The 14741-nt window shown below is 45.9% G+C and overlaps 1 protein-coding gene across 1 annotated transcript in view; it reads left to right on the forward strand.

The window, feature by feature from the left end:
• The first annotated feature begins 399 nt into the window (after positions 1 to 399).
• Positions 400 to 14741, forward strand: part of LOC131264149 (serine protease filzig) — a 38417-nt gene continuing 24075 nt past the window's right edge. Inside the window, exon 1 of the mRNA XM_058266438.1 lies at positions 400 to 538. Coding sequence (XP_058122421.1) covers positions 400 to 538 — 139 coding nt within the window. The remainder of the gene's footprint in view (positions 539 to 14741) is intronic.

Raw genomic sequence — 14741 nt, forward strand, 5'->3', positions numbered from 1 at the left:
CGAACCCTTCGCGTCAGAAGAGAACCGGATCCGGCTTATCGCACTCTCGCCGGACCGATGCGTACCATCGCTGTCAATTAACTGACACACTTGAGCAGACGACCTCTGGCTCCAGGAGAGGGACACAAAACAGACAAAACAACGCCGCCAGGTGAAAACGAAACAAAAGCCCCAAAACGACACTAAAAGCGCACCGATAGATCATTATCGGTCAGGTCCATCTCCGACCTGGTCAGGTTTCCCGCGTGAAGTGTGTGACTGTTCTTGCCGCGAGCGAGTGCTCAAGTGTCGGTGATCCGCACCCAGAAGTGTCCGTCGCTGCAGTGCCCAACATCCGAGTGGAAGAGCAACCGAGTGTGAAGTGAAGTGGTGTTGATTTGACGGCAAAAATCGGTGATGATGATGCTGACGGTCGTTCGAAGCCGGCAGGAAGGTGGCCGCAGGTGGCTGCCCTCCACGGTCCTGCTGCTGGTAGCGCTCGTCGCCGGCACCACGCTGACCACGTCCGTAACTGGGTTAAGTTCAACAGGTGAAAGAGGTAAGCGAAGCGAACGGATCGGAGCTCGAGCTCTGGCGCTGTAGGTTAAAGAAAACCGGTCCCAGCGCCACACCGGATCAGGTGTGGCCAGTCGGGAGTCGACAGGTCGCGATCACTGTTCGGCGGTAGCACACGGTGAAAGATCAACGGATTTGTTTATCGCCACGGAATGAGGGAAATATGATCAATTATGTTTGTTTTGATCGAGGTGGAAGTTTGGATGAGCCCCTGAAGAGTCGGTGGAATTCTCCGACGATGTTCGATGTCAGAGTTCTATCAATTATGGCTAGCGAACACGCCATCCATTCCTGAAACCTGTTATGTAAAACCAGGTTACAGCTTCTCTTCAGATGTTACGAAGGCCCAGGAAAATGGATTCAAAAGCTGTACTGGACTAAATGCTGACTAGAGAAGAGAATGAAAAATTAGACGATAATTCAAATATGCATGTTGCATTAAATATTTGATAACTGTTAGCGATCTGAACAATAGTGACAATAATACGTTTTGGTAAGACATAACAGATTTGTAGACATTTCGTTGAAGTTGATCAATTTAGAAAATTGAGCATGAACTCTCTCTCTCTCTATCCAACTTGCTGCAGGAATTTTTTTTATCTACCTTTTATACCGGTGTAGAAATTAGAAAGAATTAATACCCTTCGGTGTACTATTCATCATCGGTTAGTTTCAAAACATATGATTGTTTTGAACATAAAAAAAAAATTAACATGATTTAAGTACTTCGAAGCTTATTTCCAAAGTTGATTTTTTTATTCTCCACAGACAACAAACAAAATGCTAAATAGACATATTTGAGTATATTGGTAGTATTTCCGATGAATTATCTACTTTATGGATTACTGTTTTTCATCAACTCTCCAATATCTGCGTCTTACTGGCATTTTTTTTCACTCAATCCCAAAAACAAAGTTTATCGACAATCGGTGTAAATAACATAATCAATGTATCAAACAAAAATGAGAAAAGCAAAAATTGGAGAGCAAAATTATTCATCCCATTTGTCTTTCCAAGCTAAACTATACGCAAGAAAAAAACTAATTGGTTGGTTTGGAATATTTATCAGACGAATCAATGCAAATGTGCTTCCCTTGAAAGCATCCAGGATCAACCGATCCCACCAGATATCGCTGCGAAATAGTTAAATAATACAGACGGATTTGGAAATCTAAAGCGTGGTTTCCCTTCGCGTGTGTTCATTAGGCGATGTGTTTCCCCGCCAGGAGAGTTCACTATTTATGGTTGCGAATGCAAATAAAATACATTAGCCCGGTGATAGCGACCTGCGACGCTATAACGGGCCCTGGTCGACGAGCAGGTCGTAACATTTTGACAGCGATAGAAATGTGCTTTCTAATTTCAATCATAAACATCACTGACATATGCATAAGCCGGCCGACGAAGGGGGGGAGAAATGAAGAGTCTGCAGACGTGGGGAAGCAAAACGAAACGTTATCCCGTTCGAGGCAGGTGTGGCAACGCGGAAAGAAGTAACGTTTTGATGGTCTTTCTCGTCCTTTTAAGGAACGTTGCTGAAAGAAGTTCGTATGAACCCATTCACGAGATGAACGTATTTGAACGCTCAACCTTAATTTCCACGACCAACTTCCCTGACCAACCTCAATCGCAAGCGAATCGGGATTCAAACTCCCAGAGGTGTGCGTGTGTGTGTGTGTGTGCTGAGGCCAAATCTGTGTCAGTGGCGACCAAACGAACCGATCTGTTAGATCAGATCAGATAACCTCTCCGCTTTCCAGGCTTTGCGGAACGCACCACGATCGCACCGGGCAGGAAGTGTTACGATCGATGATTACGACATTATACAACGACGGAAAAGCCTGGCGTGGCTGCGGAGTACTCTCTTCGCACTGTTTGCAGGGACGCAGGCGAAGGATAATTATCGATCCGTGGCGCGTGGAGTCTTCATTGGGAGACCTAAATGCCCCGGGTAAACAAGTCCCTCGATGGGGAGGGGGTCTTTAATGAGGCGGCTCTGAGGGTGAGATACGGGGTGTGGGTAATGACGGGTGCCAAGTGTGCGCCACACCATGTGCCATAATTGATCGATCGATCGTTCGGTCCAGTAGTCAATCGGGTTCATCAGCTTCGATTGAGTGGAAGCAAAACAGGAAGTCGAACCGAACTTGACCATGGTGGCGGATCTCTTGCACTTGATCATTTGTTTGTTTGTTTGTTAGGTTTATACTCTTTTCTCCATTGGCTTTAGCTCATCTGGGAAAACTGGGAAGGAGGTTATCTGATGCCATCAAGGTTTGCCCGTGAATTTCTCTACCGAATTGCTCGTTCGATCACATGGCAGCAAAAGACGTGCTCCAAAGGAAAAGCATTACGATGCTCCAGAAAGAAAACTACACACACACACATACGCCACGTTGAAGGTGGCCGTGTTTACGCAGTTGCGCACGGGGCGTCGGGGTAATTAATCACGGGCTCATCGGTTGCGCTTTCTTTTTCGTGCTTACTTTTAATTATCACCATTATTCGGATCACCTGAATCAATTTATGTAACGGATCCCGGATCGCAACCTGACCATGGAGGCCCTGGCCATGGATCTGGGGGGAGGTGGAAAAATGATCCGCCGAAACCCAAGGCCAAGCGCCGTTCGGGTCTTGAGACTGCGTACACTCACGGGGGCACAATCACAAATCGATCCGTTGCAGTTTTCACGCTTCGCGCTGGATCGAGTACAAACACCCGCGTGGTCATGGGAAAGCCTCCCCCTCTGGTCCCTCTTCCCAAATCCACCCGTTCCTCCTCTATCTTCATCTTTGCCCGTCCAAAAGGCGGCGTGACACTTCGCTGCGGACCACATGGTCAAGGCAAAGAAGGCAAAACGGTGCGCGAGAGATCATTTCACCAGGTAATTGTTTGGGTTTTGATTAGAAAATGATTGCAGTCTGTGTGTGTGCACGCGTGTGTGTGTGAGCAGTGCCCAAAATGGTGCCCCGCAACGAGCACACACTGGCCGGGGGCCAGAACTCGGTGACCTAATCTGATTTTTCTCGGTTATTCATCCATTTCGGGGCTTTACGTAATGGAGCGAGTCATGAGTCGCAACCGTCGGAACCGCGTTCGAAACCGGTACAGTTCGGACGAGACCTGCCGTGTCCGGGCGGCGAAATAATGCTTCCAAACGGCAGTCATCCCCCCCCCCCCCCCCCCCCCCCTCCCGAGCCTTAATCGGTTCCATAACGATTGCATCTCATTCCGTTCCGTTCCTTCGGCGGCTTTCTTCGACGTCTTGGGATTGGGAGTCAAATTGGGGATCGATTCTTTTTGTTCCCCTCTTTTGGAGGTCAATTCTATCCTCTCGAACGCTTCATTATGGCGCCCAAACGCGAGGTCAAGGTTTCGACAGCTCGCCCTGGGAAACCGTGATAGAAGAACCATTAGGGAAAAAGGGATGTAGAGGGGTGAGAAGAAGAATTCCCCAAACACCGGGGTAGGGAAATGGAGACTTCTGAACCGGCCAAGAAGCTCGTTGTCGTGAGAACCACTCCGTTCGGGAATCTTCAATCTTTAGACGATGTAGCACGAGAAGGTTGTTGAAGCAAGCGCCCGAAACTCCCGGAGTTTCCCCGTATTTTCCCCCTCGTTTCTTACCCCCCCCCACACTCGGCTCGTGTACTGCTCATCTACTTCAAAATATCCATTTTTCCATCGACTTGCCTCTCCCTGGGTCCCCCAATTCCGATGGCCCTATGGCGAATCCGTGTCCAGAAAAACTGCCAAAAAGTAGGTCTCGGTGTCGAGTTGAAAACGTGCCCCGCCTCTGTCCCCACGTTTGGCCGGGAGTGGGGAAAACGGGCAACAGCCCAAAAAGCCACGAAGAAGAAGCGTCTAGTTTTCTTCTCACCACTCCGTGTGTGTGTGTGTGTAGCATTGTCGGGCGCACGATCATCGATCGTATGGATGGCATGGTTCTTCTTCTTTTTTTCTCTGTGTGCTGTGGCTTCCTTTGAGTCGTTCGAAATGGCACAAATCATTTGAAATTAAGATAGGGAATTGGGAAGCCGATCGTGTCTGGCGTTGGTAATTTTTGCCCTCAGCCCGAGCCGAACCGAGAGCGAGCGCTTTGAAATTTGCGATTTGGGATAAAAAAAAAACGTGCCGAAAACGGGGGATGCAACAACGAGGAGCCAGAGAAGAAGAAGAAGCAGAAGAAGGAAAACTAAACAACGAGGGTGTTTTGGTCCAGACCTTTTGTCCAGCTCGAAGCAAACGGGCGGGAAAACGGGGGTACGACAGCGGAAGTCAAACCAATCAGCAAGTGCTAGAAAAGCGATTTGAACGGTTCGGGAGTAAACTAAATGGGAGCGAACGGCGTGTCGAATTTTGCGTCGTGAAAATCGTGATGATCGAGTCGATTGACATTTTTTATGCAACAGCTCACTTCTAATTAACCAACAACTGGGTTGCTAGAATTCGTTTTGATTACATTCGAACAAGCTATCGGTCGTTTTGTAGGACTCTTTCGTGCAGGTTTTAAGGCTTTAACTTGTAGATAAATGGTATGGATTATTATATATTTAGCAATTTTTTACCATTCTTTAAGGAACTTATATGCCCTCTTATAAACCCCATGAATTGATAGGATAGCTACATTAACCAAATAAAATAATTTGGTGTGAACTTAAGAACTATAAGACCTTATTTGACTTCTCTTTGTTTTATAAACGTCAGTTTTATGTTCATAAGATAACTTCCGAACCAAAAATGTTGCTCTCAATAAAATCCTTTTGATGATCCAAAAGCTAACTTGCTGTTTTTTGCTGTTAAAACTACTTTTTGAGAAGCTCTGCTCAATCCCGGATGTAATGACGATGCAAGCAATCGTGTTTTGAGGACATCCGTACATCGAAACTTTTTCTTATATTTTTTCCATACGACCGATGCTCTCAAGTTTTTGTCATGAAACAGAAAAAAACAGTAACCGGATGGGACACAATCTAAAGAAATGCTGCAGAAAGTAATAACCTTTTTTTCATTAGGTTGCAATGAATCCATTTTTCATTAGGCATCGTCCAATGGAGCAGCCCGATGGTTTTTGCTGATAAAGCAGTTGTTTACAGAAGAATTTCTTTGGATTTCAAGTATCTTTTTCCGATCATTTTTATTTTAATCTCCTAGTGTTTCACTTCAAGCAGAGCAAAACAATATCGTTACAGGTGAAACAGATCGTTACCGTAAATTATTTGAGTATTTTTCTGCGCACCTGTTATTTTCATGTTGATTGAAACTGTGGTTTTTATCGAGAACCATGGTGATAAATTGTTTTTGAAAACTGATATCACATATAACTTTTTGTTTAATTTTCATCGGCCGAAATTTTAGCAATAACGTACAATTTTTGTTTCAAATCTAATTATTCTACTTTCCACTCAAATTGAACCGTTATTACTGAACTTGAAAAAAAACTAGATAAACGAGTACCACTCAATAAATGTGTTTCGTGTGAAAATAACTTTCGTCCTTTTCCGTCTAAATCGCTCTAAAACCGATCAATCATCAACCGCTTGAATTTCTCTGCTTCTAAACAAAGTTTTTCTCTGGTGGGACGATTATTTTGTAACCTAACCTTTGGCACTTTCCATCGGTAACGAGAGGCGCTAAGTTGGATGATAAATCACTACCAGTTCTTCGGTGAGATCTCAATCGACCGAATATGGTCCACCGGGGTGTGCGTGAATGTGGTTTGGTGGAAAACAATGGCTGGAAAACGGATGGACAACGCCCCTAACGAGGCGACAAAACAACAATGGTCCGACGGTTGTTCCGACGATGCACGCCGGCCCATCATAAATCATTCATCAATAAATCATTCAGTAGAGGCACACGTTTTTCCGCACACCACACAGCCTGGGACCGGACGGGTTAACGAGTAAATGAGTCACTGATTACCCCACTTAGGAGCCATTTTCACCGGTCCCTCTAATCACACCAACCAATGGGCGGTGGTGGGATGCTTTTCTAGCTGCGCTCCCATCCCAATCTTTTATCGCACGATTATATGCTCTCTACCCGGCGCCAAATGAAGCTATAACTGTCATCCGTGATCGGCGATTGGGCTACAGCAGCCTATCGGTGGATTTTCCAGCTGGAAAACGCAACATCGTACCGAGAGCGGATCGATCCATCAAGAGCAACATCCGATGCAATGAACGATTCTTCTTTGCACGATGGTTCCAGATCTGGGTCGGCAGACCGGACGCGAGGTTGTTTCCTTGCGAACGAGTTCTTATCAGCCCCAGCTCTTGCCCGGGAAATGGCGACACGCTGGCGTACCGTTACTTTTCCAACGGTGCGTACGCTGCCGGAACGCACAGCCTGGGAATGTATCTACTGTTAGAATTCCTCGGCCGGCTTGTTTTCTAAGCTCACGTTCATTCAGAAGGATGTTATCAATTAGTGAACCGGACCATCACCTCACTACTCTTCCCTTACCGATTGCTCTCCCTGCACGGCCGGAAATTACACAACACCGACTGCTCCTGAAGCGAGTCTTCCAGGCACTCCAAGGTATCCGATTAGTCCTCGCCGTCAGCATCGCAAACTCCTCCAGTCTCGTGACACTCGCGATTTGCTATTTCCGCACAAGACGTCGTCACCACCAGGGTACGCCCTGCAGGCCCAAAACCAGTTGGCTTTTCCCACTGCGGCAATGAAAATCATTCCCGCACCGTAAACGCTGCAGATTGCAACGGTACAAAACCGCACGCCTGATTTGACGTCACTTAACCCCGGCAGGGCTCCCGGAGTGGAGATGTTGAGCAATCCTTCGCGAAAGCAGCCTTGAAAAAGAACGGTTAGTGAATCAGAGCCTGGATGATGGATGAAAATGGTGACTCGAGCCATTTCTTATTTCCCCGGACTTACTTCCGCGAAATGAGTGTACCATGAATAGGGAAAATCCGAAGCAACTTTGCAACCATAAATGTTTCAGAAGTGAATGGCTGGATTGCTAATGGAAGGATAATTAAATTCAAATTATGCAAATGCAAAGGAAATTGTGAGAGACTGTGTGCCCCATGGAGAGGAAAAGTAGATGACAATTTCACTTAATGATTTAAGGTTCTGCCGAGTTGGTTGTCAAGTCTCGAATCATTAACACTTGGGCTAGAAAGTGGCGTAAGATCTTGAAGGAAAACTATGAGAGCACAATCAAATTTCTAGAATGTATTAAATCATATGTATCCAATTTTTAAAAACCAAACTGATCTATACTTTTTTTTTTGTTAACAGTGCGAAGTAAATCCAATCGATAAAATGAAAACAAAAACAATTGACCATTTTTTCAGTCATTTCCATAATAAAGTTAGGCATTTTTTAGGTTCCTGTTGTGAAAGAAGGACTTTAATCTAGTAGGCCAGGATTGGTATGTATTTATTTTCCTGTTTTGTCGCAGTTTCCATAAATGCAAACAGTAGAATTTCACTGTTTCAACCAATTTCCTTTCACTCGATGAGCTTCAATATTTCTGAATTACCCCAGAGACCATGAGATTTATTTATAAATCTTCCAACAATGTCACAAACTTGCATACCTTCCGGGTACGATGCTTGCCCGTTGATTTAGTGTTTATTGAGCTCCGTTTCGCATTGAAACATGCTCGTTCAGGAAGATTACATTCACCAACGATGCAGTCACGGACAAAACAACCCCGCACAATGGACGAAAAAAAAAGAGAATAAGAAAAAACCTACACTCACAACTTTCTACCCACCGATGGATGTATTGCAGTGGAATAAGCCCGCGATGATCGCCACCACCCGGCGATGCAACCAAGATTCAGAAGCGCAGCAGCGTTTGGCGCCCGCGAGTTCACGCGAGTTCACTTTCACATTTTACATCTCGCGACGATCGATGGAAATGGCATCCACTAAATCGTCGGTTCGGGAGGGTGGTGAGGGTGGGGGTGGGGATGGTTGATGGGGGAAAAAATATAAATATCTCCACCAAGCAAGCGCAAGAAGCATGAATCTGAATCGGCCTCGGATGGAGCGAGACAAAACGACGAACCATACCGGAACCGTCACGAAGTCCGTGAACTTGGACGCTGCACGGTGGTTTGCGGTGGGAAAAGCGTACCGCGCACATGATTCGATAAACATACATTTAACTCACTTTCATCGTTCTTATTGAAAGCCACTCGCTCGAACGAGGCACGCGCTTACGTTCGGTGTGTTCGGGACGGGAAGTATGGAAAAGCATTATGCGAAAGCGAAGGACAAAGCGAACGGGCTGGAACCGCTTAGTGGATTTGTTTAGCCCTCACTCCCTCCGTTCCACCGGCCCGGGCCCGCCGGCAAATAGTTTAATTTCACGCGACATGGTGACATGCGTCATCCTTCAAACCGGCATCGACGTGGAATCCGGTCCCCGCGTTGGTGAACAATCGAATTTCGGAACCCGGCGCAATGGTAGGGTAAAGTGAAAGCACCATTCGGTGTGTGTGTGCCCGACGAAACCCAAAAGGACACCGGGTGACACATTTGGCACAAACTGCAACTCAACCATAACCGACCGGAATGCCGGAGTTGCGAACGGCTCGGAACGAAATCGATATTGGGTTCGCGTATTCGGTCGTCCCAAGCCCCGGTCGATGGGAACGACGATCGCCCGAGGGCTGCAGACGGTTGTCTAGCCGGACAGGATGCTCGTAAAAAATGGCAACAGTACAATTTAAAGCTAAACTCAACCCGCGCTCGAAGGTTTCAAGTTTCATAGCGGGAATTTCATGTTTATTGGCAAGGATTAGATCACGCAGACGGAGCATGAAGGAGCATATTTTATTGGACATGCTTCGGTGAAATGTCAAATATATTATTCCTACAAATCTACGTTATTATTTAAAATACTTGTTAATACACATCAATTGAATACCAAAAGAGAAACATGAATTAGAAATGAAACAAAATCTACAGGAAAGCATTTCAAACACTTTCTCATTAATTTGGGAGATAATATCCAAATAACGATAAATTTAAAGCTAAGCGGAAAACTCCAAAAACTCAACTGGACAGCATAAAATTTGCGTTAATTTCAAAAACTAAAACAATAGAATCACTTGTTATTTTGACATTTTATAAGAGAATTGCATCCTCCTCTTGGATATTATGAACATAACATCTCAAAGAACCAAAATCTACTTCCTTCTCAGGACTGTTTATGCCTCGAACGAACTCCACCACAAAGGCAACCACTCGCCTTCGCCCTGGCAAAGATTTGTGCACGCTGGTTCGTGAAATAATAACATCTAATTGTAGCCGGTGGGTGTTTGCTGCAATCATCGATGCTGTGCAGAATCCCCCCCGCCCGCTTCGTGCTCCGCGAATTCCGCGAGCCAAGCAGGCAAGCAAACAAAGCGGCTTCCTTCGCCGCCAAGTGTGTGCGGTTGTCTAGATCTAGACTACAGCTGTTTCCAAATGAGCCGGAGGTCAAATACCTTCTAACGGCATGCGGCACCGGGAGCCTCTTGGAACGTCCGGACCAAGTTCTTCACCCTCAAGAATGGTGAACAGATTGAACGTGTTCAGGAGTTGTGTGCCTATTTGCGTTCACCTTTTCTGAGGTTTTTGGTCGACTAAAAAGTGTCCGTTTTTCCTTTCCTAGCATAACCTCTCGATATCGAAACAGATGGCCTTTTTTGTTGGCTTCCCATTTTCCCCTTTTTTTTCGAAACTGTGAATCAGTTTATTGCCATACCACGAGATGCCCGGGCTGAAGCTATTTCCCGGGCGGAGAACGAATGCGAACCACCGTTCCAGGTCAATCAATCAAGCGGATAATGGGCGAGATTTTTATGTCAATTGGATAAAACCATTTTTCGTGCCACGCTTTTAAAAAAAAAACAATGTTCAAGGATAGTTTGAAGCACAAGAAACGTGTTCCCAGAGGGTGGAGCATTTGTTTTCGTGCACTCACACCTTTCCTTCTCCACGCGGGTCGGTATGCAAATTCACTAACTTTTACTTTTGCACAAACAATCGCGCTTTTTTAGTACCGTGACCGGTCGGCCGGCCGGATCGGAAACCGAGGGGAGTGAAAAAATAAACGATCGCAAGAAAACTAACCCATAATAATTTGTCACTGCCATGTGTGGAGCAAACAAAAGCGTTTTCGGTCATCCATGCTCACGGTCCATTCCGGACGAACCGCCGAAAACAAATAAGACGGACCGAAAAAAAAGAACAGGAGCATAAATTCCACCATGCATTGCCAATGAAGAGAAAGCGTGCTGATATTTGCGAGTAGGAAACACAAGAAAAAGCGTTAAAAAGCACCCACATTTCCCGGGCTCCTAGAGTTGAGGAAGAAATTCCCTCCATGTATGGTAAATTCAACCCAGACGGTAATCCGTTCCCGATCAGCTAACCAACGCGTTCCCTGAACGACGTTGAAAGACGTCACGCTTTTTCATCCATTTTCCTTTGCCATTTCCCGCGTCCGTTCGCTTGAGGAGCTTTCCATTCTTGGAGATGCCCCGCGCGGAAGCAAGAATGGGTGGTCGCGTGATATTGATTAAACCGATTGTTTTAAATCAACTTCAATTTTCTCCGATCGAGCTATCAATTTGCCCTTATTTATCCCCACTCAGGAGCTACTAGAGAAAACAAACAAAAAATTAGAAAACAAAAAAAATACATTCGCCGATAGGAAACGGGTCGTGCGGTGGGGAATTCAATTTCAAAAATCGATTCAAATCCAGCCGCGGGAAATTGGGATGTTGATTAAAAACCCGCCAATCGGAGTTGCAAATGTAGTGAAAATGCAGAGAAACGAACGGACGGACGGGGACAGGGGGGGCAAAAAAGCGGTTAATCTTGTGTGGTGCAAAGATTATCCACCGTAGGAAGACCCGATCGGTCATCGGGGCGATTCGGTTTCGATTTCTTTCCGATCGCAAATCCCGGCGTTCCGGAAGCGGTCGGTAAAGTCGCCGCGAAATCGAAACCCCCTGATGTCCGCATCAGAAGTCAACGACCAAAATTACAGACTCGGTTCCCTCGGTGTGGCAAATCGTAAAGAAGAAATAAAAAAGCCGAACGCCTGCTGCTCGGTAAGGCTTTCGATGGAAAGTGAAAACGGCATGGGCAGCTTTTTTCTTATGCTGAAGGTGCTTTTTTCTTCTTCCACCTCAACGCTTCCGAAGGCATCAATGTTTTTTTTCGCAAACAAAGATCGACCAAATTGACATGATAATAGCCTGCAACTGACCATTTGTTGGCCGCTGAATGATTCCTTCGCCGCATCGTCAACGAAGACGTCAAAGGCGAACCCACAATCGCCCGTCATCGTCTCAAGATGCTCCAAACGTTTGGACAGGTTCCGAAGATCCTACGCTTGTTTGTTTGTATGTTTGTGCGGATTTTACCGACACGTCCAGACAACCTATCAGTTTGGCTTTGTTTCTGTGCAAATGATCGAATTGTCCGGTGGCGCCGTGGCGTCCATTGTTCGCCGAGAAAGGGACGGGATTTATCGGAGATTGGAAAAGAAATTTGTCCGTAATTGTTATGAACGCGGAAGGCACGGGAAAAAGATGAGATCAATTTAAAACAGCACAGGAAAAAGCACCAAATAACATGCACTGCTGATGAATACTTTTCTTCGTCGTTAAAAAAAAAAAGATTAAAGTCTTCTTAAATTACCAGTTTGTAAAACTATAAAAACGTGATCGAACCAACAAAGTTCCACCGATCTTATGCATCAGCAGAACGTTTTATTCCAGAAACGGAGAAAGTTGTCGATGACGATGGCTTTGCATGACACGTCGGATTGTTGCAAGGCGCCTCAAAGATGCTGTGCTTTTTTACGCTCATCCCTATCGTGTTTACGATCGCGTTGAATGAACCTCATCAGCATTCGGTTTTGGTTCCACCTGCACCTTACAGAGTTTTTGTTTATCGAGGGGAATTTTATATTCATCCAGGTGATTGTAAACGAAATGGTTCGACGTTTTAGAATTGATCGCGAAAAGCGTTGTTAACTATAAATACAGTAAATCGTGGATGAGGTGTTTTGTGCCATGTTACAAGCGAATGAAAATTTCATTTTTACAACCGCGTGGTTGTAAACCTTCTCTTTATGTTCTGAAGGGGAAGGATCTAAATTCCACACCTTTATGAGATGAAGAAATGGCTTACTTTCTGATGCAAGTGGAATTCCGAAAATTCTTGCCACAAGAAAACGTTTCCAAACTGGGTCAATTTGAAAATCTTGTATCGCGTTTACAACCAAATATCAAGTAAGAACCAAACATTATTTCACAGATGAAAAAATAAAAAGAACTAAAGAGATAAACATGACAATAACAAGCGAGAAACAAATAGCACACCATCATGCAGTCAATTAAGGAGCAACATAAAAGCAGGTAAAATTAATCACATGAAGAGAACACCAGAAATAATTTTCCGCTGGAAGGCACCCTCGTTATCCTCAAACGGTACTACATTATTTTCAGTTTGGAAAAACACTATGATTCATCCACGAACCAACGAAACCAATTTCGCTTTCATTTACCCTTGGGAAAAATAGAAATCTGGGCAACTCTTTTTTCCACATGCCACCGATCGTCACTGACTCGTAAAGGGAGCGCCAAAAACAAAACAAAAAATACACCACGCAACTAACTCCTGCCTCAACTCCCTCACCTGTCCGCGCGGCCCGCGATGCGAAGGAGTGCAGCGTCTCACTAACCTACATCACCGCGGATGACCGAAATCATAAACCGTCAAATCAATCCCAACCCGAATTTTCGTGGGTATGAAGCGTTACATGGAAAAATCCGCAGAGCAACGCAGAAAAGAGAGAGAGAGACAAATGAAGGGAAGCGATGAGGAATGAAACACCGACTCGACCCGCTGACTTACTGACTGACTAACTGACTGTCATGTCGTCTCGTACCACTCCAACGGTTCCCGCCGGACCGGAAAGAAGCTAATCCCAAGCGGAGCCAAGCTGGAGAAGCCCAAAACGGAACAACCTTCAGGCCGCTGTAGTTTGTCAACCGCTGTGTTTCGTGGGATTGGGTGATTTTCCACTTTTCCGACCGGACTCCTCGGGGAGCCGGCCAGGAGCGGCTCTTCTGAGGCATAAAAATTTAATGCCTCGACATGGATCCATCCAGCTCGAAACGACAACCGTGCGGTATTTTACGTTTTGCCTCTATTTCAACACACACTTCTTTTGGGATGTTCTTTGTTTTCCTTTCCCTGCTGGGTGGGTTTTCGTGCCTGGAATGTCCACCTTATACCGCCGTTGGACGCTGCTCCCCGTCTCCGCCAGGTTTATATGAGTTTTATAGCGCCGGTGTTCTTTAGCGCTGATTGCACCATCGAGTCGCTCACAAAACGTCGCGGCGCAAGGGCGACCTTAAAGGCAACTGTGTGCTTGTTTCCCATCGGGCCACCGCCGACCAAGCACCCCGAGCTCTCCCCCCCGGTACGGTTCCGGTGAACGATCAAACTCCCGTGCGATGTAAGAACGACGTGTTCCACCGTTTTGGAGCGGTGCAGCCGGATTGTTTGGTGCAATCGTTTGCTCCACATTCGACAGCAGTTAAATTCAATTCGCTCGCCCTAAGCAACGGTGGAAATTAGCGGCCATCGTGGTTGCGGTTTTCCCTGGCAGTAACATTCATTTTATTCGGACAGGTTAATGGTGTGTCGTCAATGGTAATTACTGCGCCTTTGTGGATCGGATATCGCAAGCGTGCCGTACCGTAATTGAAAATCAGCGCGGACGCCCATTAACGGACACATCGTCCCATCCGTCGTGCCGTTGTTCCTGCAACCGGGGATTGAATAATAATAATTAATGATGAAAGTGCCAGATTTGTATCGATAAAAGTCATCTCCAATTCATTAATAACACTTTCCCCGGAGGCGAAGCGGAAAACGAACCAGAAATGAAGTCCATCTTGATTGGATTGCGTGAAGTAACGATTGCGGAAAGAGGTTGATCGGTTTTTAAACTCTTCTTTCTCTGGCCGATTTCGTGCATTAAAATGGTACCACTCGTGAGCAGATGCAATCACGATCATGGTTATCGATCGAATTTTCCCGGCTCGCTTGCCCACTTTCCCCGCCGCACGCGGGAGCATTACTGCAACGGGAGCGAACTGGAACAATCCGGGACCTAGTTCGTTTCGTTCCAGTTC

This window comes from Anopheles coustani, chromosome 2 (assembly GCF_943734705.1).
Source record: "Anopheles coustani chromosome 2, idAnoCousDA_361_x.2, whole genome shotgun sequence".
NCBI classification, from domain to species: Eukaryota; Metazoa; Arthropoda; class Insecta; order Diptera; family Culicidae; genus Anopheles; species Anopheles coustani.